Below are 27,318 nucleotides of genomic sequence, written 5' to 3' on the forward strand. Positions count from 1 at the left end.
GTTGATTAAGAGCCTGACTCTCAGAGTAGGCTGCTTGACAAACAGCTCTGGTTCTTTCCAGCCATATAAGGTTAGCAACTGTCGCCTAATCCCACCGGCCACAGCTTCCTCATCTGTAAAATGAGGGCAATACCTGCCCTCATAGAGATGTTGTGAGAATTAAATAATTTATTGAATATTTCACTTATAACAGTGCCTAATAAGCACTTAAATTTTAGTGATTATAGAGATTACTATTTTAATTCCCTTATTAATTAATTATATTTATTATATTTCTGTTGTGATCACATAAGATTTATGAATGCTATTATAAAACGTGACACAAAGTATATATTCAAATGTTGATTTCCTTTACTATAGCAATTATTGGGTTTCACACTATTCATTAAGAAGAGTACTCCATGGACACAAATAAGTGAGATGAGGTTCACCTTCATTTGATGGGAGGTTAAAAAAAAAAAAAAAAAGCAAATGGGAGTATAAACGGTTAGGCTGGCAAACCAGTTTTTGAGCACTGTTAAACTGCTTGAAAGTGGGGGGTGGGAGGAAGAATTCTTAACAAAGGTAAAAAAAAAAAGTGGGCATAAAAGGATGCTTTGAAAAGTTAACATCATAATCTTTTATCAAGAACCTGGAAAATCATTTTTAAAGCACAAGTCCTTACCATTTTAAGAGTTTAAGAAGGCATAGTAAAATACCAACTAAGATTCCTTTCATTTCAAAATACGGAAACATAAATATAATCACCACTTGGGGAAAAATACCCTCACAGTATTTTAATATATGACAAACGAAAATCAGTCAGAATTCCTTATGCTAAATCCTTAAATTATTATAGGATTTGTACTCTGTTGTACCCACCTATGCACCTACTAGTAAAGTCACCATCGGAATACAATGGAATTTTAAGAATGAGATTAAATATTCCAAGTATATCATTCTCACAAAATGTAAGTGATATCACTAAGGCAGAAACTAAGCTGTTTTAAAACTAGAATCACTTATACTGAAAATGAAGACTGAGATGATTTTTTTAATACACTGGAAGCAATTCCAAACCTCACTGCTAAAACATTAAAGGCCAAAAGCTTTATGAGTTTTGACTCAAAACTGCAAACTACCTATTACACAAATTTGCTAAAATCTACTTGTGTTTCTTACATTTACCCTATTTAATCTTCAAGCTGTCAAATTAAATTTCAGTTTTATGAGAAAAACTATGATAATTTTATTATTTAATTATAATTTGAGACATGAATTATTTTTTCTTTAATTAAAAAATCCAAATCATTAAATCTTTTAGCACTTCTTTGATGGATAGTAACAAGTTTTTCTTGTGATACATACTTACAGGATGCAGGGTGATGATTCCTTTTGTTAGATGGTCTATATTCCACAGAAAACTTAAATCATGTTTTCTCTAAAGAATACTTTTAAATGATCAGAGAAAAGCCTAAGGTTTGAAGTTTACATAAAGCCTTACTACCAAAAAGCCTTTACTTCCCTCTTCATAACAAAAGGGAAAGCCTTCACTTCCCTCTTCATAACAAAATTCTAACAACATATTTATTTTAAAAAATCACAGAATAATTTTTATTTATAATGAAGTTATTCTTTCTAGACTTTAAATCATCTGTTCACTCTTATAACAGAGAATCATTTAAATAATACCACCAAAATGAACAAAGACCAAACAATCTAAATTGATATTACTATATCAATTTCTTTGAAATGTCATAATGATATCCAATTAGTTTTGCAACATGGTCCATTTCCAGTGAAATTCTCAACAGAATGCTAAGAATTAGTCCTTCACACTGACATTTTATTCTAAGGTGTGGCAGATGCGGCTCTCTTGACTGCTTCAGAAGTCACACAGTTAAACAAGTGCTCTGTGAAAGAGGCTGACTTCATAGCTGACCCATCCACAAACGGAGAGCATGCCTTCAGATCCTTTGGTTTTTATAACAATCCCTTTGGAAAATTAATTATTTGATGATTGTTCCCTTAGAATTCTATTTTAAGTAGGATGAATTACTGCCTATACAGTTTGTGCCAACGTCCTTGACTTCCTCATTTCCACTGTTCTGTTTATCAGATCATATAGTGATGGCAGTCTTATTTTATCCATATTTTTGCTGTAAACATTGAGAAATATACCAAGGACGACTAACAAACCAGACCACACATACCTAAGAAGAGAAAGAAGGAAAAAATATTAGCATCAAGGTAACAATTTATTGTGAACCACAGAACTTGGTGATAAGTTCACAATAATTCTGCAATAAAATAAAATTTTGCTATCGGAGGCCTACAATGGCATTAAAATAAAAAATGGTATTATTAGATCAGATTAGATAGAATTCCATCTCATTTATGTTAAGTATCTACAGAGAGACTTTACAAAATCCTAAATGTAGGTCATCTGAACTTTGAAGATAACAGCAAGTTCAAGTCCATGTCCTAAACAATAATCTAAGAGTATACTTAGAGCACCGAGTACGTCAATCTGCGATGGCAGTCCGGAGGTTTATCCCAATTGGGTAGCACGTAGGAGATAAAAAGTTGCACATGCTGAGAAAGTAGGGGAACTGACATAGATTGCTGTAATGTTACCTAGCATTTAGGGAAAGAGAAACTGATTTATAGAAAACAATACAGACTGAAATTTATCTTGTGGTTATCTTTAAGCTTACACAATGATAATTTCTAGGTTTGAATCTTCTCAATTACTAAGCAACATAAATTCAAATGATATGATTTCAAACGCATACTAGACAACTGAGAAAACAGTCAATGTTTTATAGGAAGCCATAAACTAAATAAACTTACAGCATAATTCTCTACCTCAAATCCTTTGTGGGAGAGGATGACAAATAATTTTAAAAACTATGCGTATATATAAATGGTTTCATATGTATGTGTGTATGTATCAGGGCAAGGTGGAATCCTTTAATCTCAAGACATCACTCACATTCATTTATATTGGAAATGGGGTCACAATCGCATTGGGACTCTGGTTAGGCAATTTAAACGTACAATATGATTTCTTCAAAATAATTAAATTTCTGAAATAGCAGAAGACACATCAATAAACTAGGGCTCTAGATGAAACACTTTTTTTTTTTTTTTTAAGAAATTAAGTCTGCTTAGGAGGAAATACGAAACCAGGTATCTACAAGTAGAGAAACTTGTTGAATTAAAAGGTACTTACTGAAATGTGAATGGTTTAGCAAAAAACATAAATGAAAGTACAATGGTCATGGCTTTTCTTCCTGTTGTCACTGTAGGAAGAAAAAAGGCTGGTTTAGAATGTGCCTACCATCTTGGTAATATTTTGGAAATTACTTTCAACAAATATTTATAGACCCTACTTTGTACCATATCTATGCGACACACCAAGAAAACGATGGAAAGCAAAAACCAAACAGAAAGTCACTGTTGCTACTGCTATGGTGTTTACAGTCTAAGAAGGGTATAGACATTAAATCATACGGTTAAATGTTAAGAACAATGGTAGTAAGTACTTGATAAAGGCCATGACACTAGGGAGGCAGGTCATCCCTTAAAAACACTCAGTCTGGTAGGAAAGATAGGCTTTCCCAAGGAATCTATGATTACGTAGAGCAGGGGCTAGTCTTTACAAGTAGTAAGCTGAAGCACACACTAATATCTTAATCATGGTCATTTCTGGGTAACACCATGAATAATCTTTATGGTCCTCTTTACACATCTGTATTAACTTTTAAGTATGACCTTGAAGTCTGCCGTCAGGTTTGAAACCCTCCTCCCTGTCCCACCCATGTAGAGATAGGACCTTGGCAATATGTCTCCATCATGCCTTCTGCCCCACTTTGCATTATGAGTTGCTATCCTCCTCTAGATGCTGAGCTTTACTTAGTTTCTCGCCTTAGTCATCCTCTAGCTCTGGATTCTACAGCTCCTGGCACTTACTATCCAAAGCATAAAGAAATGAACTCCAAATGAAGAATCAGTTTCGGAAATGTGTCAGAGCCTGATTCCCCAAATCTGTTTTTCCTTCTGTGTTAGTAAAATGGACTCCCTATTACGGGCATACCTTCCGCCTTCTCTGCAGTTAGGTGTTGACATGTGACAACATCTGGGCCAAAGAAAGAGCAAAAGTGCTATTTCTTTTTTCTTTTCTTTTTTTTTTATTTTTTTTTTTTTAAAGATTTTATTTATTTATTTGACAGAGAGAGATCACAAGTAGGCAGAGAGGCAGGCAGAGAGAGAGAGAGGGAAGCAGGCTCCCTACTGAGCAGAGAGCCCGATGTGGGACTCGATCCCAGGACCCTGAGATCATGACCTGAGCCGAAGGCAGCGGCTTAACCCACTGAGCCACCCAGGCGCCCCAAAAGTGCTATTTCTAGGAAGTGTGCTTTCTAGGAAAATTCCATAAAGAGAAAGGTGTGTCCATCTTCTCCCATCCTGCTGCGTGCAAAGAGGATGAAGATGGCAGAGAAGACAGAAGAAGCCTGGTTTCCCACACCAGGCCAGGAGGGAGGATAACATGTGGGTTAAGAGCACAGGATGGAGCCAGACTGCCTCGCTTGGAATCCTGATTCTGCAACCTACTAGCTGGTTGACCACTGGGCAAGTCACTTCACCTCCCTGTGCCTCAGTCGACCCTTCGTAAAATGGAACAATAACATGGGATGATTGCAAGATCAAAATGAATATGTACATGTACATGCTCCTGGTACATAATAACAGATATGCATGTGCATTCATACAGCTGAATTTCTTCTACATGAGACAGAAATAAACCTGCCTGCACCTTCAAGATAAGGGCGGCATCTCACATTTTTTATACCAATCACAGGGTTTAATCAATACATATCGACTGACATCAAACCCTTTCTGAACAGTTATCTTATGAGCAAAACTGGAACCCAAGCTAAGTATATGAATTCGCAACCCTTCTTGGTAGCATGAGATGACTTGACAGATTGTGGATACAGCCTGATCTACAATGACATGCCCTCTGTTTACCGTTAGCAATGTAAACTTTAAAAAGGGGAGTCATAAAATAAGTAAAAAGGGGAATCCTATGTGAGTAAGTAAAGACAAATGTTATGAAGCAAATAAACTTCTATAGAGAAAGAGGTATTTATTCCTTTGCTTAACTGATGCTGTAGTATTAGAATAAGTATTCCCCTAAAACAATGAAATATTAAAATCAGGTAAATGACTAATGCATGTATGCATTATAATGTAAGTCCTATGTATCTCTGATAGAAATAATCAAGTCCAACCAAGTCTCTTCAGAAGAGAGAAATGAAGCCCAGAGAAGAGGACAGAGTTATTCTCCAAGTGACGTGTCATTAAACATCACTGACATCTCAATCCAGCGCCCTTCAGGACAATGCCACACTGTTCCCAATCCTGGGCTTCACTCAGGGCTCTCTCCATATGGAAGAGGCCGACAGCATTTGTTATCTGGACCATTCACTGGGCAAATGCTATAAGGTTAGCACACGGAGTCATCTGTCCTCCTCATGGGGCATCACCTGTAGCCCCTCATCTGTTTTCCTGACTCCTCCAAAGCAAAACCAGTTCAACCCCCATTCCTCTAAAATGCCAAAGTTCCTGCATAAAGTAGGTGCATGATAACTATTAGGGACTAGAAAGAATAATCTGATTAATTCCCTAGAAAGTGTACAAATGAAAGGTCCATCCAAAAAACTTTGTTTAAAATATACCTGCCATACTTTAAGTGCATCAAAATGGGAGTTTTCAGTTGTAAATTAAAAGTGCATACAAAATTATGCTGAGTGAAATAAGTCAAGCAGAGAGAGTCAATTATCATATGGTTTCACTTATTTGTGGAGCATAACCAATAGCACGGAGGACAAGGGGCGTTAGAGAGGAGTAGGGAATTTGGGTAAATTGGAAGGGGAGGTGAACCATGAGAGACTATGGACTCTGAAAAACAGTCTGAGGGGTTTGAAGTGGCGGGGGGGTGGGAGGTTGGGGTACCAGGTGGTGGGTATTATAGAGGGCACGGCTTGCATGGAGCACTGGGTGTGGTGAAAAAATAATGAATACTGTTTTTCTGAAAATAAATAAATTGGAAAAAAAAAAGTGCATACAAAAGCAGGCTTTTTCTCTGAGGATATTCAGCCCATCATACTTTTTAATAAAAGGTACTTCTAATGTATTTAAAAGTTACTATTTAGATAAATGTATATATTTGATTTTAAAATTAACCCTTCAAATAAAAAATTATGAGGAAACATCATTGTCTTTAGAATTTTAAAACACCATAAGCCAAAAAATAAATTGATGAAAATATAACAATTTTCTTTTTAATACAGAACAGATGCTGCCCATATCTTTTGAAAAGCAGTATCACAGAAAATTTAAATGATTATTTCATAATCTCAGCAGGTATATCATTCCTACCTGTTACAGCAAGAAGTGCACCGAAAATTTTAATCAGAGCCAGAACAAAGGAGATTCCAAAATACCCAGTGAGGGAAAAAAGGAAAGCATAACCGTAAGTCTGAATTGGGTTCTGCAACATATAAAAAAGCCTGTTAGGAAAATGCAAAACAAACCCTGAGGTATTACAAATGAAATAAAACTACAGATTTTAATCAACTTCCTGAGCAATAATAAGCCATTCAACAATTCAGTCAAGCAAAGATTCTTATTTAGTTCTGATTTAATGGAAAACAATGATGAAATTAAAAATCCCCAACTTTTACATTATGAGTCGCTTAAAAATTAACTTACAGGGTAAAGAAAGGATACAGTAAGTTTAAATACAAGTCATTTCATTTCTGAAATAATTTCTGATCTGCATATATTATATTAAAGGAGTTATCAAATTACATAAAGAATAATCTTTTTGAACAAGAAATACAGAGGGAACTATTTAATGGAAGATGTTTATTTTTAAAAATGTGATTAGTGTTTACCTTTGAACAAAATGTTACTGCAGGGCTTAATCCACTAGTGCATGTCAATCCCAATAAAATGTACACAAAACCGATTGAATACGAATACAAAACCTATGGTAGATAAAAAAAATAAAGTGGAAAAGAAAATGCTATCAAACCAAAGGCAGAAAATGAAGGAGTCACAATATATGGCTCAATTAATCTACTCAATTAAATCTGAAGAACAAACCATTTTTAAATGACATCATTGTTTCAATTATGGCTTAGCTTTCTGGAGATAATGACTGAGCCTGTTTATAAAAGTTTACGGTTTATTTTACGTACATTGTAACATAGCAGTACTGATCCTTCCATGAATACAGTTATATAATATTCATTTATTTGCCTGGCTTGCTTACAGAATTCAAACCACATCTGAATTTTGGGATTCCAAAAAAACACATAAAACAAAAAAACCTCCCAAGCTACTTATTAAACATCAGAAAACCCAAACATTAAGTTTCTGAAGAGATTAACAGAGAATGAAACTAAGCAGGGGCATATCTATTGCTTGATGTCTCAGTTTTCCTACAATCTCTCTAGCCCAGCTCCTTAAACTCCTCTACCGCACAATCAGCAGGCATCGTCGTCATACTTGCGCACCTGTGATGAGTCAGGTACTAATAATGCTAATAATAATGTGCTAACCACACTCTACATGAATTAGTTCACCTACTTCTCACAACCAGCCTATGAGTTAGACACTCTTAAATCATCAATCCTCAGTCTGCAGATAAAAGAAACTGAAACTTAGAGATAATAAGTCATTTTCCCAGGATAAGAGAACTTGTAAAGCTAGGATATAGATGAAGCAATCCTAGCCCAGACTCTAAGCACTTAACCACTGTATTATAGCAACTTTCTAGCTACTTATACTTCCTTGATTCTCCGATCTTTACTTTATCTAGGAAGAGTGGTGATGAATTTCAAGAAAACTTCTGACCGAGATTAAAGACTCCTTAAAGATGCCCATTCTGCTGACGAAGTAATAGGAAAGACCATTCCTATATACCCTTCATGTGGTATGTTCTCTGTCTAGCAAGGGGTTGGCTGTGAAATTAATGTACACATACACATGATAACTGTCCTATATCCAAATACCAACCAGGTAGAAGATGTAAGGAAAGAAAGGGCATTATTTGCAGTAACAACAGCAAAAGATGAACCCCCTAACAATAACTTCAATAAGAAATATGTCAGATTTATATAAAAATTTTTTTTTAAAAGATTTTATTTATTTATTTGACAGACAGAGATTACAAGTAGGCAGAGAGGCAGGCAGAGAGAGAGGAGGAAACAGGCTCTCCGAGGAGCAGAGAGCCCAATGCGGGGCTCGATCCCAGGACCCTGGGATCATGACCTGAGCTGAAGGCAGAGGCTTTAACCCACTGAGCCACCCAGGTGCCCTATATGAAAAAAATTTAATAAGAATCTAAGTGACATTTAAAAAAAGCCACTTGAATAAAAGCAAAGTCATACCTTATTTTTTTTTTTTTAAGATTTTATTATTTATTTGACAGAGATCACAAGTAGGCAGAGAAGCAGGCAGAGAGAGAGAGGAGGAGGGGGAAGCAGGCTCCCTGCTAGTAGAGAGCCTGATGTGGGGTTCAATCCCAGACCCTGAGATCATTACCTGAGCCAAAGGCAGATGCTTAACCCACTGAGCCACCCAGGCGCCCTAATCATACCTTATTCTTGAACTGAAAAAGACTCAAGTGTATAGATGCCATTCTCCCTAACTTAACTTATAGTTCAATGCCATACTAATCACAATTAACAATGGGGTTTTCTAGTTTATTTGGGGGATGTGAACACCCAAGAATAACTAATGGTAGTAATATTCTGAAAAACAAAAGGAATACTCCTGGCTAGTCCTAACAGATGGTAAATGTATGATAAAGCTGCTGTCATCCTGTCATCATGATTTTGGTGCAGAAATAAATTCAAAAGAATACTATTCTGAATCCTACATTAGAATAGTATATGATAAAGAAGGCACTTTTGCTGGAAAAGTGTTTTTCAATAAATGATACTGGGGCAAGTAGATAGATAAAGAAGAAAGTTTTTTTAAAGTTCTGGTTGGATCAAAGATTTATTTAGGGGAGCCTGGGTGGCTCAGTTGGTTAAACGTCCAATTCTTGATTTTGGTGAGGTCAGTCTCAGGTTACAATACTGAGTCCCATGTCAGGTGCTGAGCTGGGAGTGGAGCCTGCTTAAAATTCTCTCTCCCTTTCTCCATATGCCACCCCCTCATCTCTCACTCTCTCTCTCTCTAAAACAAAAAAACAAAAACACAAAAACAAACAAACAAAAATTTAATTAAAAAGGCAATCATAACATGAGTAGACAACATGGGTAAAATTCTTAAATCTTCAAAGTTGGGAAAGCCCTTTTCAATCATAATAGGTAGTCAGAACCCACGAAGAAAAATTACATCAAAATTACAAACTTCTAAATGGAAAACAATACCAAATACAAAGAAAAAAGTGATGAAGAAAGCAAATTTTTAATATGTAAAAAATATCCTACAAATGAAAAAATTTATCAAATATTATACAATAAGCTCTTAGCAGGGGTAGTGGTACCTATACTTTTTAGTTCTCATGATGTTTGAATGTATTACTTTTATGAAAATGATGATGACAAACTAGTTTAAAAATGCCATACAACTCCTTAATACCATAACTATTTCATCAGGTTAAGCACATCACCACTTTTGCATCTATCTGCTGTGAAGAAAAAGCGCTGGGGTATTTACCATTTCTGAATTAGAAGCATTATGCAGTTTCATAGCTTTCTCTTGAACATTTCCGATGACAGCATCTGCGCACAGTGCCAGGGAAATAAGGATCACACCTTTAAGAAAGCATAAGAGAAACACAACCTCTTTATTTAAATAGGCGAACAACGATCAAGATTTATCAGAGATTTAATTGGGTTAAAAAAAACAAAAGCAGATCTTAAATCATCCTGTTTCAGTAAAAGTTGATGATTTTTATCCACAACAGCTGTAATGGGCACAGATATGATGATGTTAAAAACACAAGTAACCGACACTAATAAACTACATTCAGGCTTATTTTGTTTCCCTATTAGATCAAATAATAGTTCTGCTTTTAAATAGGATGGAATGTTTGAAAGGAATACTATATTAAACAACTATAGAAGAAATTCTTGGGAGCACTACCGGAACTAGCAGTTAGTCGGTTAATTGAAAAAATCAGACGGGGAGGGAAATCATAAAAAGTGTTACCTACAGTATTAAAATCATTTCATTGAGAACTCAAGAACATGCACACAGTTGCAAAGGTCTTTTCTCCGAGTGTGGGTCCTAACTTAAATTCTGCCCGTTCTCCTCTGTATAAACCACACTTGCAACATACATTGTTAATGCTTTCCTAGTTGTTTTTGTTAAAAAGCACATGGAAAACACAGGAACTTCTCAAGCAGTTGGGTGAAAGGGAAAGAATTCTTTCACACTTGTATGATATTTTTTTACTGTTGTTTCCTAGTGATTTTACTGACGAGTCAACCAAACTGTTTCAATTAACTTAACAGAAACTATTCTGTCTCTCTTCAAATTGTTTTTGAACAATTTAAGTAATATTATCACATGGTTATTGGAACAGGTACAACTGGCGTACACAAAGCTGGAAATCAACAATCATGCAAATGAGCATGTCTACCTGAGAAGCAGGCAGTTAACGGCAAGTGTGTGGGACCCTGGTCACCAGCCATGGTGCTTTACAGAAAGAACAAAAGGCAGCGTTGGTTACCTCCAGGATTCTGATGGGATTTAAAGAAGTTTCCCTTTTGCATTATTTTTTAACAATGTATAAGCAATTACAGGGAGCAGAAAAATATATGTGTATGCATTTAATAGAGAACTTTCAAGACTTCATACTTTTCAATTTGCCTTTTGATCATCTCACTTTGTGGCATTTATTATCAAATCATACATTTTTATCCACTAAACTTGATTTTGAATGCTCTTTTCCTTCTTTCAAATATCAAATTTGTCAAAACAAAAAGACAAGCTTCTGTTGAAGACCCTGAATACAATATCCTCGCTCCTAACAGGCTATTCGAAGATATTCCAAAAATGTTCTGAGCAATGACAATGGTGTGAAAATACCTGAACTGCACCCTGAAGGGAATATTTAAAGGCAGACACTTATCTGAATAAGTAAATTCTGATATATTCACTTTATACATTCAAAGTTTTATTTATGTCTACCTTAAGTAACCATCTTAATAGTTAATCCAATCTCTTTTAGATAATATATTATCAGACTAGGGGCTGTGATAAGTGCTCATCAGTTACTCCTAATGATGAAATACTATTAAGTTCCAATTCTCTTACCAAATATTTCCTGGGGAGTCAGAATGGGTTGGCACTACATCACCGTGAGAAGTTGCAGGACTACTGTCGCTACCTCTTTCCATCATTATCCCCCATGCGCAGCAAGTGTATACTTTTTCATCCATTATTTCATCACCTCGGTCAACCCTCCCACTGGCCTTGTGTAAGGCAAGCTATCATCACTAGCTCTGTTTTAAAAGGGAAGCATAAAGGGGTCTGACAATCTACCCATGGTTATGATTTTAAGTGACCTGAACAGAACTGGAAGCCATGTCTCTGACTGCAAATTCTGTGCCTTCTCTAAAACTGCTTTTTCATAAAAAAAGAGTCAATTACCTCAGTTTTCATATACAGTCTTCCTCTTCGTGTTGCTGACATGAAGTGTTCCTGAAAAATCTAAGCCATGTCAGACACATCTATCACTATAAGCTTTCCAGAGTAAAACTCATCAAAGTAGTGATCACTTATACTCTGAACAATCAAAATTGAAAGAGATGTAATAGGTTCCACCAGAATCTTGTGGTTGTCAAAAGGGTTGCTCCAAGAGACTATACTGGTTCATTTAAATCCACTAACTTAGCCTGGTTAACAAAGTTAATGAAGGTTGACTCATAGCCAGTAAGAAAAGTTTTGATTCTTGGAAAGAACAACAAAACTGATGTAAATGATTTTCTTCTTTATGTAATACTTTTCTTCTCATGAATAATTAGAATTTTTTCCCATTTTTCAGAGTTTCTCTGAACACCTTTTTATTTTTTTCCCCCTGCTGAGGATCTACTGGTATAAATGCAACCATATAAAAGCATAAATTATGAAAAACAGTCACGGTGTGACCTTCCCAGCCCAGACTCCTAAAACTCCCTGAGATGGAAGGGAGGAAGGGAAAGCCCAAAACTGCCTTAGAAGGCTGTAGCCCCGGGCCCATGCAGGCCTGGCCTGGCTGGGATGGGAGAAACCGGGTACCACCAACAGTTAGGGGAAAGCTCACAGAGCTTGCCCATGAAGTCCATGTCAATGGTGAAGTCCAGGTCATGATTATTCTTGGCACTGGGCCGCATGCCAGGGGTGCCACAGCTCTCCTCACCAGTCTTCACTGCCAGGTAGTCTTCCATGTAGAACACTGCTCCACCACACGTACAGGGACTCGGGACTGGTGAAGCCTGTCCTCTTGCAGCAGCAAGGGACTCGATGTTGAAGTAAGCCACAGGTCATTCCACTTCACTTGCAGGCAGAAGCTCTGGAGAGGTGAAAGTCAGGTCTTCTATCTTGATAGTGTAGATGCCCACTCCTTTACGAGGTAGGCCTTGGTGACCAGCTGCATGGGGTGCACCATATCTACCAAGGGCTCCTTGAAAAACACGTCTTTAATGCAAGACCTGTCAGAGCCATATACATTTTCCCACCAGTGGCTCTTGTCATCTTTGTACTGCCAGTCTTCAAAGGCTGTTATTTATAGAGTGGCTTGGTATGGGAATATTAGGCCACCAGGTGCCTGCCTCTTATCTGGGGCACAGAGCACCACATTGAGCACTGATCCATAGAAGAGGCAATAGCTCATCCACTCACTGATATTGATGTCCACCTTCTCCACCAAAGTGCTTCCTCCGCCTTCCTCTTGATGGCGGGCATCATGTGGTCCAACTTGGCTTTGACAATCTTCACCGCATAATCAGAGATACTGGAACCCTTTTTCCCAAAGACCTTATGGGCTCTAGCCCTGGGAACAAACACAGAGGATCCCTGTGCCTGAGCCCAGATCCAACACTACTTTGTCCTTAAAGAGCTGCCAGTTCTGAAATGGGAGTTTTGGTATGTGAGGCTGTGCACCTCATCTTTCAACATCTCTTCCTGAAGGCCGAAGTGAGCACAGGAATCAAAGTAGTAATCTCTGGACGTCATCGTCATGTCTTCAGCAATGGGCTTCTTGCTGCTTTCTGCCTGGTTACAGGAGACCTTCATGATGTAGTTTGCTGCCTTGGGTGCTGCCATCTTCATCCATACCTACTTCTCCTCTTGGCAAAAAGAGGCCCCTTACAACACCTAAGTATTTTAAATACTGCTTCTGTCAGGCTAGTAGACAGGATGATAATAAGCTTATGAATAAAACTCAGTAGTGTAAGTACAATAATATTGTACACATAATAATTTCTCTTCAAGGTCTTTAGAATAAAAACAATTATTATAACACATTTATGCTTATTTAGTTCTAAATATACTATAATACCTATTTTGCCTGTGAAGAATCTAAATTTTATTTACAAAGGTCTATCTGGCACACTGTAAGATAAGTTCATGGTGGAAAGTTCAGGCACTTTAAGGTTCTGACCACACTTAGAGCACAGAGTTCAGTATTAACATATAGCATAACCTTCCCTCTTCAGCTAAAACAATGACAAATAAATGTACAATTTCAATTTTAAAAAAACAGAATAAAAAGTTACTGATGTGATTTGTCTACAACTCATGTGTAAACTTCCAGCTTCGCCCCTGAGAAATTTCTCTACCATGCACCCAATCGCAGAAGATTTTGACTGGCCAAACAGCCTCCTGTCAGGTCAAAATACAAGAGCACTAAAAATAACTCTTACATTTCCAGGACCATAATATTTTTACTACATCTTACATGGAAAGTCTGAAAGCTTTATGTTAAATATGAAAATCACAGATGTCACACCATCATTTGAAATTCTTATGAAATTGCAAAAGTTCTTACTCTTAAACCAAAATACCTGCAAAATCCAGGAGCCCAAATATTTTCCTTACCTGTCAGGTTGAAATTAGGTGCAATCGTGCTGTCAGCGAGGGTGAACCATATCAGGCCAAGACTCATACATACTGCAGCAGACACATCTGCAATGTTATAGCGCTTCCCTGTGTAAAATAAATGAAAGCCAAGCTCATTACGCAAATGCCCACTTGGCACAGTTTTAGACTACGTGTCTAACCAAGTTGAGCAGGACCTGCTCTTTATATCCAAAGTCAAAAGTGTCTGAAGAACACTTAGATCAACGCCTGAGACAGTCACAGAAGAAGGGCTTCTGAGAATTAATGATCAGTGAGCACCAACATGTCCTTGTAAGTCAGATAGGAGATCCTACTTTACATGTTATGAGAGTGAGTAAATAGACTACAGTTTGTGGACACGAGGGCCTCCTTTACTTCATATATAATAGAAGGTATTAATTTTCTTATGGTTTATACATTTGCAAAGTAACCAGAGCAATTATTCAGGTTACAGAACTGTTTAAGTTTACAACTACCATAATCAGATAAGTTCTAGGTTGGTGAGAATTAACCTGTTACAGTATATCCACATTTCAATAAAATCATGTACTGTAACCTTTTCACAAGGATCGCTAAGAAAATATTATACATGCATGTGGTTTTTAATGGGAATTTGTGTCAATACTTTTTCCTGCATGAACGTTTACCCTAAAATTATATGTGAAGTAGCCAACAGACATACTTTCATTAGAGGGCCTCTGTGGGAAGGCATCAAATGTAAAAAATGAAGTTGGGCTGTGTAAGAACTTCAGTGATACAGGGGCCCTTGATTATCAATGTAAGTATTTCTCATGAATTACAAAATGACATGAATAACAAAAACTTGTTCCACTTGCTATTACAATTTCTTCTTTACTCCTTTTTCCACATAGCTTGTAACTTAGTTGGGGATCTAGGAAGCCAATAAGCCAGCAGACTTGGTAAAAAAGCAGTTCTGCTCAGGTTACGCTTACTTCATAGTGAGAATTGCCCATTTGTATAATGAAGGGAGAAGGAGGAGCCCTGAGGAGCAGAAGAATGAAAGAGCTGAAAAAGGGAGTTTTCCAGGTATTTCTGAGCTAGGCCTTCAATACATGAACACAGTATTTCTGGAAATGTGGTAGATTCCAGATTAAAAGAAAAAAAAATAATAAAATACTATTTTTATCTTTCTTAAATCCGAATTACTGATTTCTAATACTAGGAGATATCACAGAAGTATCAGTGTTTTTATAATACCTTATTTTTATAAGATGTCACTCAGACTTTATAAGATGTCTAGTATTGGGAATGTTTATTGAAAATATTTAACTAGAGTTTAATGTTTTTCCTAATGCTAGATGCCATAACATATCCTATTAGTTTCAAACAGTATGAAAATATATCATTACTATACCTTGAATAAAAACTCCTCCTAGCATAACAGGAATCAATTTGCAGCACTTGAAGATGACTTGGGTAGGATAATTCAGGTAGCCCAAGGAAGTATTTGATAACCCCATAGTACCCACAGTTAGAAAAGCTATTATCATGTAGGTTTTTCCTGGTATTCTGTAAAAGACAATTTTTAAAATCTTCATTTTGGGACCCAATTCATACTACTGTAAGATAATGTGTTTACAATGTGTAAATGCCTAATTTCTGTTGAATATTTCTAGCAATATTGGTGAAATAGCACTATTTTAAAAGTTATCACACTTATATAAAAGAATGTTGGTAAAAACAACAATTTACCCTTATTTAATCAATCACAAGTGAGAACTTTCAATTGTGTGAAAAAATCATATATCAGAGTTACAGAGATTCTTCCAGATGGTATAAAAAAATGTTGGTAAGAGTTTTTTAAACAGTCGTTCTACCATATATATAAAAACTATCTTGACTAAATTTAGGAAAAAAAGAGTTGAGTTTTAAACAATATTGACCCCCATAACAGTAAAAGGCACCTTAACTAATTTTCAACTTCTAAATTGTTGTTCTGTTTCCTAATGTTCCCATCTAGCATTAGGAAAAATACATTCAGTCCTTCTGCTAAAATAACCTGAGCAGAATATCTGCAGATATTCTGGAGTGGCAGCTTAAAACTCTAAACATGGTTTTTATTACCATGATGTCAACTTTAACTCTGTATTCCACAAGATGTTACAATAATAAACTCTTCAAGATGGAGATTCTGATTCTCTCCTCACAATCCCAAATCACTACTTTGGGTTCTATATGAATTTCCTAAAGGGGTTTTTAATTTGGCATCTTCAGAATTCTGCATTATTATTGCGAGCATATGCTCACTTTGACTAGATATTTAATGGTCTAAAATAATCTTGTACACTGGTGTGACTAATACATGAAGTACTATTCACATAATCAGATTATGCTGCATACTTGGAAGTAGCTTCCACTTTGGGATTTGTGTTCACATTTAAATCAAGACAACAAAATTCCTCCTTATTTTTTTATTTGGCTAGATATAAGGCAAAATAATTTACTGGAAAATTCAATTAAAATCTATCTTTTCCACTTATATTTCAATTTGAGGCCTTTCCTACTTTAGTACTAATACACTAGTCAACATTTAAAGTCCATGCAGAAATAACCTGGCATGCACATATGCATCAGTGTTACCCAAACAAGGATTTCTACGCCATCTGCGGGGCTTAATCCTCAGTAAGGTATCATCAGGAAGGACGGCACTGCTCCTCCAATAATGATAGAAGTCACAGTGGTCCAATTTCCTCAACATAAATTGCACACAGTGGCCAGAAAATAAAATTTTTTTTCTGCCTCAAGTCAGAAAAAATCACAAGGAATGGTGATTACAGAAGTAACCACCACAGGTAGAAAGAAAAGGGACTTAAAATTCAGGAGGCCTACATTCAGAGGGTCAAAACTCTGACAGCAACCTGCTGTATAGACGCATGAAAACCCCAGTCCTCCTCGCGGTGTGTTCATCCACTGGTGAGACCAGGACATTAGATTCATCATCTTCCTCTGGAGTGCCGCGTGGGTGTTTTATTTAATATCCCAATTTCTTACTTCTTTAGGCAGGGGGATGGACTGTGACTTTCAACAGCCCCTTCGCAACCAATGTGGCAGGTCTCCTTTATTAAAACCTCATGCAAAGTAATAATAAAGTTACAGGTAACTTTGGTGAAAAATAACAAGTCGTGTATTTAGGGTGTTAAGGCTTACAATGCGCTCCCCGCACATTACCACATTTGATTCTCAAATGTCAGCGAATTTAAGCAACTCCGTCGAGGTCTAAAGAGAGTTAATTAGAGGCCATGCCAAGACTCAAATACATGTTTTCTGACTTCAAATCCTTTTCTCTTTCAAGTATATAGTATTCATATAAACATAGGAAAAAAGAAAGAAAAAAGAGAAAACTAAGCAAAGAGCTTGGCTACTTAAAGGTCTAAGGAGCAGGGCCACTTAAATTCAGAAATATGTCATTTAGCATATTTTCATTGTAACATACCTTTAAAGGCTTTTTCTAAAAATATTTTTTAATGTGCCTTGGAAATGAAAAAGTTTCAATTCATAATTATATTTATTATATGTCTGTAAATCCTTCTGTTCTCCTTCATTTATGTTTAAATCAACACAAATTATTTTATCTTTAAAAATGTTATGGTCAAAAAAAAATGTTATGGTTATTTGGTTTAAGGGTTGGGATAAACATGGCTAGAGATTCACTCCCTATTTCATTTGGGTAGGTGAGAGCGAGGTGTATCTTTTTTTTTTTTTTAAAGTAGGCTCCATGCCCAGTGTGGAACCCAACGTGAGGTTTGAACTCAGGACCCTGAGATCAAGACCTGAGCCGAGATTAAGAGTAGGATGCTTAACTGACTTAGCCACCAAGGCACCCCAGAGGTGTATCTTTTCTAAAGGAGATATATCTTTGTATTGCTTTCCATTTTATAAAGATAGCATTAGACTATTTTATTTTGGAAATAGACGTCCAGCAGTTTGCAACTGGTAATGAATCATCATGCTTTCTTATACATTAGTCTTGACAGATATATTTAATTATTCTATCACCTATATGGCTGAGTACCGCAGCTTCAGAGCATGAAAATAATATAGACGCTAACCTCAGATTCAAACATTTTTTTTACTATCACTGCTAGAATAATTTATTGGCAATAAAGAGAGATTGAGAGGCAAAATTAGAACTATGAAGGAATACTGTTATGATAGACTTAAATATTTAAAATTTTATAGTTACCTTCAGACAAATACCAAAAACATTTTTTAAGAAAAATAGTAGCTGTGAGTATTTCTTAATTTTTACTGAAAGACTAAACATTTCTATCATTGAAGACAGGCTATCAGTATTATAGTTCCTTGCTGCATTTAAACTGTTCAGTGTCTACATGAAATATTCACATCTTAGAGCCTGGTATGACAGGATAACCACACTGACATTTACTAAGAAGGTACATTCAACTTCCTAACCTCCTCCTGTTCATAATCAGGTTTTTATTGCATATGGTTCTGTGTACCATTAAAAGTATTTCGAGATATTTCTCAAATCTAGATGGTTAATGCAAAATGTTATGTCAACAAACTCCTTTGGCTCTGATGAAAAGGCGTGCTTCTCTGATGTCTAAACATGCTGTGTCAGTGACTGCACACTATAAAGAACACAATGTTAAACAGGATATATCCCACAAAGTATTAATCGTGCATTTTAAAAACCACTATAAAAGTGGCATTGATCGTTCATTTCACCACTTTGATCTTTCTTAGCACTGTAAACCTTTCAGTAATTACACCCATTTCAGTTAGATTTATAAAAACACGTATGTACATCTGAATACTTTGTTTCAAGATATATTTATCATAATTTGATCCTAAACCACATTTTTCTGATAACATTACCCTAAAAGAGAGACCACTTTCTTCAGTGTACAACTGAAGTATATTTAATATTTTTTGTAAGTTGATTATACTGATAAAAATTATTGGGTATTAGATATGTCTTAACTGCAAATGCATATATTTCATGTATAAGATACTCCATATTCCCAAAGAACAAAACAAAGAATTTAACTACTACTAATGATCTGTCAAAAAAATAAAAAAACAAACCACATACCTTCTCCTTTTGTCCTGAATAAGCTGAAGTTCTATTAGGCCAAATATGGAGTAAAATGCAAACTGTACTAAAGTAAGGTACCAGCCATAGGACTTAAAACCCTCCATTGAAAATATTAATTCCTGTCAAAAGATATATTAATACTGTTAAATTCTGGGACAGATCAATTTCCTCACAATAAATTCCTATAAACACAACATTTTAAAAAGAACCCAAGGCTCACCCCCAACAATAAAAAATAAAAAGCGAAAAAACACCCAAATCTCAAAGGCTTCTCGTAAAATCAGAGAAGTTCAGGAGGTCATTCTGAAGAACTGATGTTAGATATTCAGATGAGTAAAGCAAAGGGAAGGAGGGATAACTATGAAGAAATGTTATCCCAGGCTTTTCTTTAAGAACAACGACAACAACAACAACAAAAAAAAAAAAAAAAAAAAAAAAGGAAAAAAAAAAGAAAGATTGCCAAAATTAAGAATTGCCCCAACAATGAGAAAGATAGTTGGTTCAAAGACTCATTTACTGTATAACAAACATATTTCTTTAGAAGTCTATTATCTCAGACTTGTTTTTCTATAGGAATTTAATCAGTTCAAACTAATAATGTGATTTTTTTGAATATTTGTGCCACAGATTATATAAAATTTTCTACATATAAAGGAAATGGCTACTTTGTCAAACATAATGTTATATTATGAAGTAACATTTACATTAATTATTAATAACCCATTAACAAGTCAGTAAGAGGTATTCCAATACTGGGCTTAACCAACATTTTCTTTAAATTATTTTAATATGCTATTATACGTAAGAGTTATTAGTAGTGTTAGTTTTCAAAAAGTAAAAGCAATGTTTATTTAACTTTAAAAGCTTTGCATTGTTATAAATTAAAATCTGACAATTTATCAAACAGAAAAAGATAATTAAAATTTGTAAATTTCTAATTCATATTCCTTTTGGCAATGGCTAACTCTGCCCCAAATTATTTAACAATGGCATTAAAAAAAAAAAATTCTCAACAAGAAATTAAAACCTGTGTTTGATAAAATTTACTATTTTTCATTGTTCTTCATTGTGATACCTGAATTTTTGTATCATCCGCCAGTGGGGTAATTAGTTTTCATAAATATTAAGATTTTTAAATCAAGTTTTTGTTTTACACTAATACTCCTTATAGAATTTTTACAATCTAAGGAACAGTCAATTCTACCGTTTTCTTTATTTATACTTCCTTTTATATTACATCTCTATAGGACAATGGAAAAGAATACAATAATTTTTAAGATCACTTTAACTGATTAATACTAAACAATACCAGAAATATTAACTGGCTCAACAAAACACATCTATTTCCATTTTTTGAATTCTAAAAAGTTTTCTTACATTAGAAAGCTGCCTAAAAAAGCAAAGTTGCTAATGGCTGAAAATACTAATGAACTGACCATTAAGAAGTAGTCCCCAAACATTCTGTTTACACTAGCCTGGCTCGTCACCCATCCAGCCCATGTTCCTGAAGGTCAGGAATTTGCTGCTAGTCAAAGGTATACAATTATCCCGTAACATAATACAAACAGAAGACAATTTGTAGCAATGTCAGAAATGTTTTGCACCAATAAAAATCACAGAAAAATAAGGTTCTGACAAAATTAGATTTGAAGAGGAAGGCAAAAGGAATGAGAACACAACAGGTGCTTCATTAAAAAAAGCAATTCAGATGGTACAGGATTAAAAAGAAACTCCTGGAAAAAGTATATAGTATCCTAATATACTTTTGCAAAAATTATCTTTTATTATTGAGCTCCGAGAATCAACAACCAACTAAATTATGGCTATCATTCAATAGCTATCATTCAATTTTTTTGGAGAATTATGTTCCAAAATACCACTGAATACTTGAATCACTCTCTTTTAGAAACACATGGGTACAATCATCACCTACATTTTGTTAATGTATTTCAAATTTTTTCATAATTTTAGTTTTTTAAATTTGTCTCTGCTCCCTTCTCCCCATCTGAAATATTTAACTGTGAAATTTTGATCCCTGCTAAAAGTAGCAGACTAACTTTTTCTATACTAAAAAACTCAAAAATGTGAAGAAAGTTGTATCCTATAAAGAAAACTATCTTGGACAAAACTATTAGTAATGACCATATTGACCTCAACTGTTACAAATAGCATCTTGTAAATAAGTAACTATTTTTTACCTGTAAATATCCATAAATTAGGTAAAATACAAAAACTCCAGCAACACATATGAAAAACTGAGTAAGTTTGTTAAATCTGCTGAGATTTATGCCAAGTACTACAATGTCATCTATTGACTTGATGTGTGGTGACATTGTCTGTGTTTTGGAAGGGACAGTGATAGAAATATATTTCCTGGAGTTGTTGAACTTGAGATCCATTGTTCTTGTTTTGCTGCATTCAGTACTTCTAAAATTATCTTTACTGGTTTCCTCTCCTTTGTTCAGTGTTTCTTTTGCTTGCTGAGGTAAGTCCTAAAGAAGGAAATAAGCAATTAAGCAAAAACATTTGGATCATAAGATATTATGCTCCAAATATTTCACATCACTCTTTAAGAATTATATAGGTAAATCACATTCTTTCTGGATATTAATATATTAACTCCTCCATACAAGCTTCCAAGCAACCAAAAACAATGTCTACTCTCCAATTTATCTTCTCTGATAAAGACCAATACATCACTAAATATATGCCATTCTCATTTCCACAGCAAAAATCAAAAGCTAACTTGGAGTTTACTTCATCAAAGAAGTAAACATGCTTTTATTATGGTTTCTGTATGTATTAAAGATATCATTTGTAATTATCTATCCATGATAGTTTATGAGTGACATCTTCAACATTAATGTCAGTCTTTGCAGAAATGAACTGATGCTCCTTTAAATACTGTCAACTGTAAAATATATTTGTTAATGATGTTTTAGAATAAACTCGAAGAACTTAAGTTATTTAGAAAAGCTAGATTTATCAGAGACAACAGAAAGAAAAATATGCTTTATCAACAGCCTTTCTTAGGTTAAAAGTAAAAGTTTTCTTCCTTTGGAGACAATCATTTTTTTTTTTTTTTAAGATTTTATTTATTTATTTGACAGAGAGAAATCACAAGTAGACAGAGAGGCAGGCAGAGAGAGAGGGAAGCAGGCTCCCTGCTGAGCAGAGAGCCCGATGCGGGACTCGATCCCAGGACCCTGAGATCATGACCTGAGCCGAAGGCAGCGGCTTAACCCACCCTGAACGCGCCCGATCTCGTCTGGAGACAATCATTTTAATTGAAAAAGTCTTTGTGGAGTTGTTCAATGAATATCAAATTGTAGTTCTGTAAGATGAGTAAGTTCTAGAGACCTACTAATATGACATAGTGTCTACAGTTAAAAACCCAGGGTGTGTACTTAAAAATCTGTTAAGAGGACAGATACCATGGTAAACATTCTTAACCACACATGCATACAAAGGGGAAAACATGGAAACTTATGGAGGTGACAAATATGTATTACCTTGATCGTTATGGTGATGGTACCACAGGTATACCTGCATGTGTCCAAACTCACTAAATTGTGTATGTTAAACATGCAGTTTTTGTGTGTGTGTAACAATTATACCTCAATACAGCTGTTTTATGAATATGAGAAAGAAACATATAAAATTATATTTTATAAATATAAGAAAGAAGCCTCTGGAATTATAAAAGGCTGGAAAACATCATTTTTTGTTAGTCTGTGGAAAAAAAAAAAACAAAAAACAACATCATGAGGGTCCCATAGACGACTGTCCATTTCACTTTGGATTTATATACACGATAGAATGAGTTCCATGTGGAGGTTGAAGACAGAGTGAAGAATCATGACAAAGAACCACTTGAGGATGAAAAAATTATCTTCCTAGAAAAGATCTACTATCTGTTACAATCCCAATGGGAACTAAAATTTAGAATAGCTGAGGAAAGAGGATAGAGAAGGATAATTCTGACAGATCTGGAAATCTTTTTAAAAGAAACAGTCATGATGGTTTAAAAATGGCAAGAATTAGAATCACTTCTTCATGATCACTTCTCCTTTGCTGTTTATAGAGATTAAGCAAGCTATCTTCAGTAATTTAAATTGGGATCAAGGTTCTGAATACAACTTGTAACTAACTCAGGCATCAAAGAACACTTATTTTACAGGGCACCTGCCAAATTTCTAAATAGAAAAAGCGTAATTTTAACAAGTTTTACTCTATTTTTTTTCTTTTACCTGTTTCTTCTTCTTTATATATTGTTCTTCCTTCCCACACTGTTTCAATCAGACATCTCTGAGTTAAGACTTTTTAAGTCATCTTGCAGGATACCCTTCAGATTTGACTTTCCTTATAAACCATGCTTTACATGATCTTGAATGAAGAAGAAACAAAAACCTGGAGTAACTACTTTCCATGTGTGTAGGCATGGATACAGAGTACAATTCAAAGAAATCTCCTCCTTCCACCCCTTTCAGTCAAGCCTTAAACTGCCCACAATGAACTACTAATACATTCCTGAAAATACATTCCTAAAAAAGACCATGAACTTTCAAAGACCCTTGCCTTACATTCATGATGCTCTTTCAGCCCAATGTCTTCTTTCAGGATTTGAAATAAGCTTATTGCTTCTTCCTTTGTGATACCCTCCCCAAATTCCCTGAGCTGGGAGGGAAGAGCACTGGAAAGGCAAGACTCAAATCTTACTTGTCTCTGCATCCTTGGTATCTGGCATACTCTGCGCATATGCACACATATTCCGCACAAATACTCTGATGAACCAAATAAATTGTCCCTTCCCCTGGATGTCCTCAAAACTCCACCCTGCAATCACATGCTGTCTATCCAAACTGATTTTTCAAATGTACTCTGGTGCTGGCAAACTTTGTGAGCAAAACTAAAAATCGTATAGAGAACAGAGAGGTTGGGGGAAATATGCAAATGTGTATATATTTACACAGAGAGAATAAATAAAACTTCTAGAAGACCTCTTTCTTACTTTTATTAGTATCAAAAATTTATCCCCCCCCCACTTCTGCTGGAGGTGTGTGTAACTTAGCAAAATGGCTGGCATACTGTAATGATCCAATAAAATTACAGCTACCATAATGAGAAGCCTTTCCCCAAGGTTGGATTTTGACAGATCTGAGTTCAGTACCAATTTTGATACTGATAGCTGAAAAGCCTTGTGGAAGTCACTTAACCATTCTGAACTTTAGGTTGTACATCTTTAAAAGAGGGTTAAAAAAAAAATGTGCCTATGGTAGAATTTTTGTCAGGATTAAATGAAATGAATGTAAAAGTGCCTAGAATATAGTAAGACAGACCACTAATGTTGGATGCCATTCAATTTTTTAGAACTACTGCTAGTGTGATATGGTCTGCTGACACAGATTCTCACCCTTTTGATGTGCAGCTGGAAATATGAATCCGGATTTCCAACCCAGACTTCTCTTCTGGGATCCAGATCTCCATTTCCAAATGCTTCTTTGAAAGCATTTCTACTCACGAGTTCCACTGGCAACTTATTTTAAAAGTGTCCAGGGCTGAACTCATTATGTTCCTCCAAACAAACCTGCTCTTCCTATAGTCCCAATGTCACTTACTGGTATGATGCAAAAAATCTGGAACTTATTAGACTCTTTTCTTTTCCTCACATTCTATATTTTGACAACATTTCTGTTGACTCTACATCCATAAATGTACCAAGAATCTGTTTCTGACCCTACCATTAGCAGCTGTTTTCTCTTGCCTAGATTACTAGATTAGCCTGTTTATAATCTCTTCTTCCCTTTCCAATCCCTCTTTCACACTTAACATGAATGCTCATTATGCCTCACTTCTGATTAAAGTCCTACAAATTATAAGCTGGTTGGTTTCTGGACTCTCATAGCACTTTATAAAGATTTTTACAAATACCTAGATCAGAATGGCCTAACTTTTTGTTTTGGGGTCTGCTTCTCTCACAAATTTATGACACCTTTAAGGGAAGAGACAAGACCATCTTCATAATATTTTCGCACATAGCAGAAGTGTAAGATATGAAATGGAGGGCTCTATTGCACTTTAGTAAGCACCATTCAGTCAGTAGTATCCTGCCCCTTTCCGACAATTTGCTACTTTTAACACACCTATTGGCAATCTTAGGAGTCGCAGATCTGTGCCAGACATGTAGAGTTAAATCCCTTCAGCACTGTCACTTCTTGGATATCTGTGCCAAAATATTGACATCTCCACTGAAATTTCCCACAAAGCATCTGAAATGAACATGGAAATAAATTCACTTCCTTTGCTTACTTGAGGTACCAGCACCAGAAAATCTGCCCTACAAGGCCTTGCATTCAGAATGCACTTTTATTAATCAGAACACCATTGGTCAGTTCACGTGACAGATGAAGATGCTGTGAACTCCGATACCTGGTAACCATGATCCTTAATCCTTGCCACATGCCTTCCATTTCACTAACGATGGATATTAAGCAACAACTAAAGAAACTAGGCCAATGCCTTTTTGGTGCAGGAAAACTAAAATCAAGCATAAAAACTATTTTCAAATTAAACGAGCAACATTTTGCTTTGCTTTAGGAATTCACAATAACCCTTTGAACTAAGAACAAAAAACCCGCAGGTGTGAATCACTGGATGAGGCCTCTTCCCAAAGTCAAAACAGATATTTAATGTTACTTGGGGGTACAAAATAACTGCTAAAATGGAATAAAAAGGGAGCAATTTCTAGAGCATACTGATATTTAAAAATTATAAATAACTGGTGGTAACACTGACTTACAATGACCTATTTAAGTCAAAATTATTTCAGTTAATGTCTTAATCTAGTTTTTTCCAATCGTTAGAAGAAAAGTCTCCCACTACAAAAGGGAAGAATATGAGGAAATCATGGCATCAGAGCGTAAATAACCAGAACAAACTTGATTCTGTATTTTGTCACACTCAATGTTACAAATAAAATAACTTTGCCACTATATATAAATTAAGTGAACTCTAAATATTGTGACCTATGGGTCGTGATTATAAAACAGTGAAAAGCAAGAGTCGGTCTCATGTCTTTGTACACACTTCACTACACGAAGTTCAAGAAACAGTGCGCTCCTTCTTGATGGTCACTCTATTTTTTTTCAAGGGATAAAATCTAAATTTAGGAGTTGATATATATTAACAAATTAAGTACAAATTAAGTACAAACACTGATGTAAATTATTTTCAAAATGCTGCTGTATCTCTCTCTTCCAAGTTCCAAACTATCCCAATTCACTTAGGAAAGCATTACTCCAAAAACCAATTCTCAACATCTGTGGTCCTACCATAGAAGAAGCGCATATACCCAACACTAAAAAACCCTCCGTGAGCACACCGAAGCATTCCACCTTCTTTCAGTTCTTGGGGGGAAAAAATAAAATAGATGGGGGAGAAAATGAAGCTGCAAAGACTGGAGAATCTGCATAACTTCCAGTGGACATTTATCACCTAAGCTTAATAACCTGGAAGGACAATCACCTTGCACTACAAATTAAATGTTCGGCAGAGTAACTAACAGAGAACCCGGAAGTAGCTCTCAAATAAGATGCAGCCCTGGGAACCCAGGCGACAGTCCGTCCTCCGGAGGCCCCTTATTATAAGCCTAAAAGGCCCTCCTGCAAGTGACCTCAGAGTCCACAGACGGGGACCTCAGGGAGTTCTAGCCAGCCACAGGGCAGAAAGGGGGCGAGGAGGAGGACATACTCCTCCCTAGAAACCCAGCCAGTAGGTTTCCGTTCTTTAAAAGAGGAAGTCACCGGTGCCTTCCATCCCGATCCCTCACGCCCGTTATTGATGAAAATAAACTACGTCCAGATTCTCTGGGGAGAGGGGCCGTCTGGGTCCCAAACACGGCGAAGGGCCGGTGGGTCACACATCTACTCCAGAGTCGGTATGTCACCTGAAAGGGTGACCCCAGCCCGAGTGGCGCCAGCCAGACGGAGAGCTCCCCCTCCCCAAGTCCGTCGCCATCACCTCCTGCTTCTCCTCTCCGCCTACTCCCGCACTTTCCACAGCGGTCGCCGCCTCCTCGCAAGGTGCTCGCATCCCCGGCGCCGCGCGCGCCACTTCCGCCTACGTGT

At 36.0% G+C, this 27,318-nt stretch overlaps 1 protein-coding gene and 1 pseudogene across 3 annotated transcripts; both read right to left on the minus strand.

Moving 5' to 3' along the window:
- Positions 1 to 1,565: 1,565 nt before the first annotated feature.
- SLC35B3 (solute carrier family 35 member B3) lies at positions 1,566 to 27,318 on the minus strand. 3 transcript variants are annotated; one of them, XM_044258700.1, is made up of 12 exons: positions 27,212 to 27,297; positions 25,336 to 25,461; positions 23,443 to 23,578; positions 21,391 to 21,684; positions 19,190 to 19,311; positions 15,488 to 15,642; positions 14,092 to 14,199; positions 9,724 to 9,821; positions 6,945 to 7,037; positions 6,427 to 6,538; positions 3,215 to 3,284; positions 1,566 to 2,192 (listed from the first exon to the last, which is right to left on the minus strand). In XM_044258700.1, exons 4-12 carry the CDS (start codon positions 21,589 to 21,591, stop codon positions 2,042 to 2,044), a joined length of 1,110 nt encoding a protein of 369 aa, XP_044114635.1. In that variant the 5' UTR covers positions 21,592 to 21,684; positions 23,443 to 23,578; positions 25,336 to 25,461; positions 27,212 to 27,297; the 3' UTR covers positions 1,566 to 2,041. The 3 variants fall into 3 exon arrangements, with proteins under 3 accessions (XP_044114635.1, XP_044114643.1, XP_044114624.1); XM_044258708.1 differs by lacking the exon at positions 25,336 to 25,461 and having other exon boundaries at positions 27,212 to 27,296; XM_044258689.1 differs by lacking the exons at positions 23,443 to 23,578; positions 25,336 to 25,461 and having other exon boundaries at positions 27,212 to 27,318.
- On the minus strand, positions 12,228 to 13,494 carry LOC122893153 (annotated as a pseudogene).

Source organism: Neovison vison, chromosome 1 (assembly GCF_020171115.1).
Source record: "Neovison vison isolate M4711 chromosome 1, ASM_NN_V1, whole genome shotgun sequence".
NCBI classification, from domain to species: Eukaryota; Metazoa; Chordata; class Mammalia; order Carnivora; family Mustelidae; genus Neogale; species Neogale vison.

What these genes read in the sequence shown, in the direction of transcription:
- SLC35B3 (XM_044258689.1), bottom strand. Translation starts at nt 27,283, where the DNA reads ATGCGAGCACCTTGCGAGGAGGCGGCGACCGCTGTGGAAAGTGCGGGA. An exon ending in TGCACTTCTTGCTGTAACAG is followed by an intron (nt 3,285 to 6,426) that starts GTAGGAATGATA and finishes TTCTTCCTACAG; the next exon opens with TGACAACAGGAAGAAAAGCC. An exon ending in GCTAAACCATTCACATTTCA is followed by an intron (nt 2,193 to 3,214) that starts GTAAGTACCTTT and finishes TTCTCTTCTTAG; the next exon opens with GTATGTGTGGTCTGGTTTGT.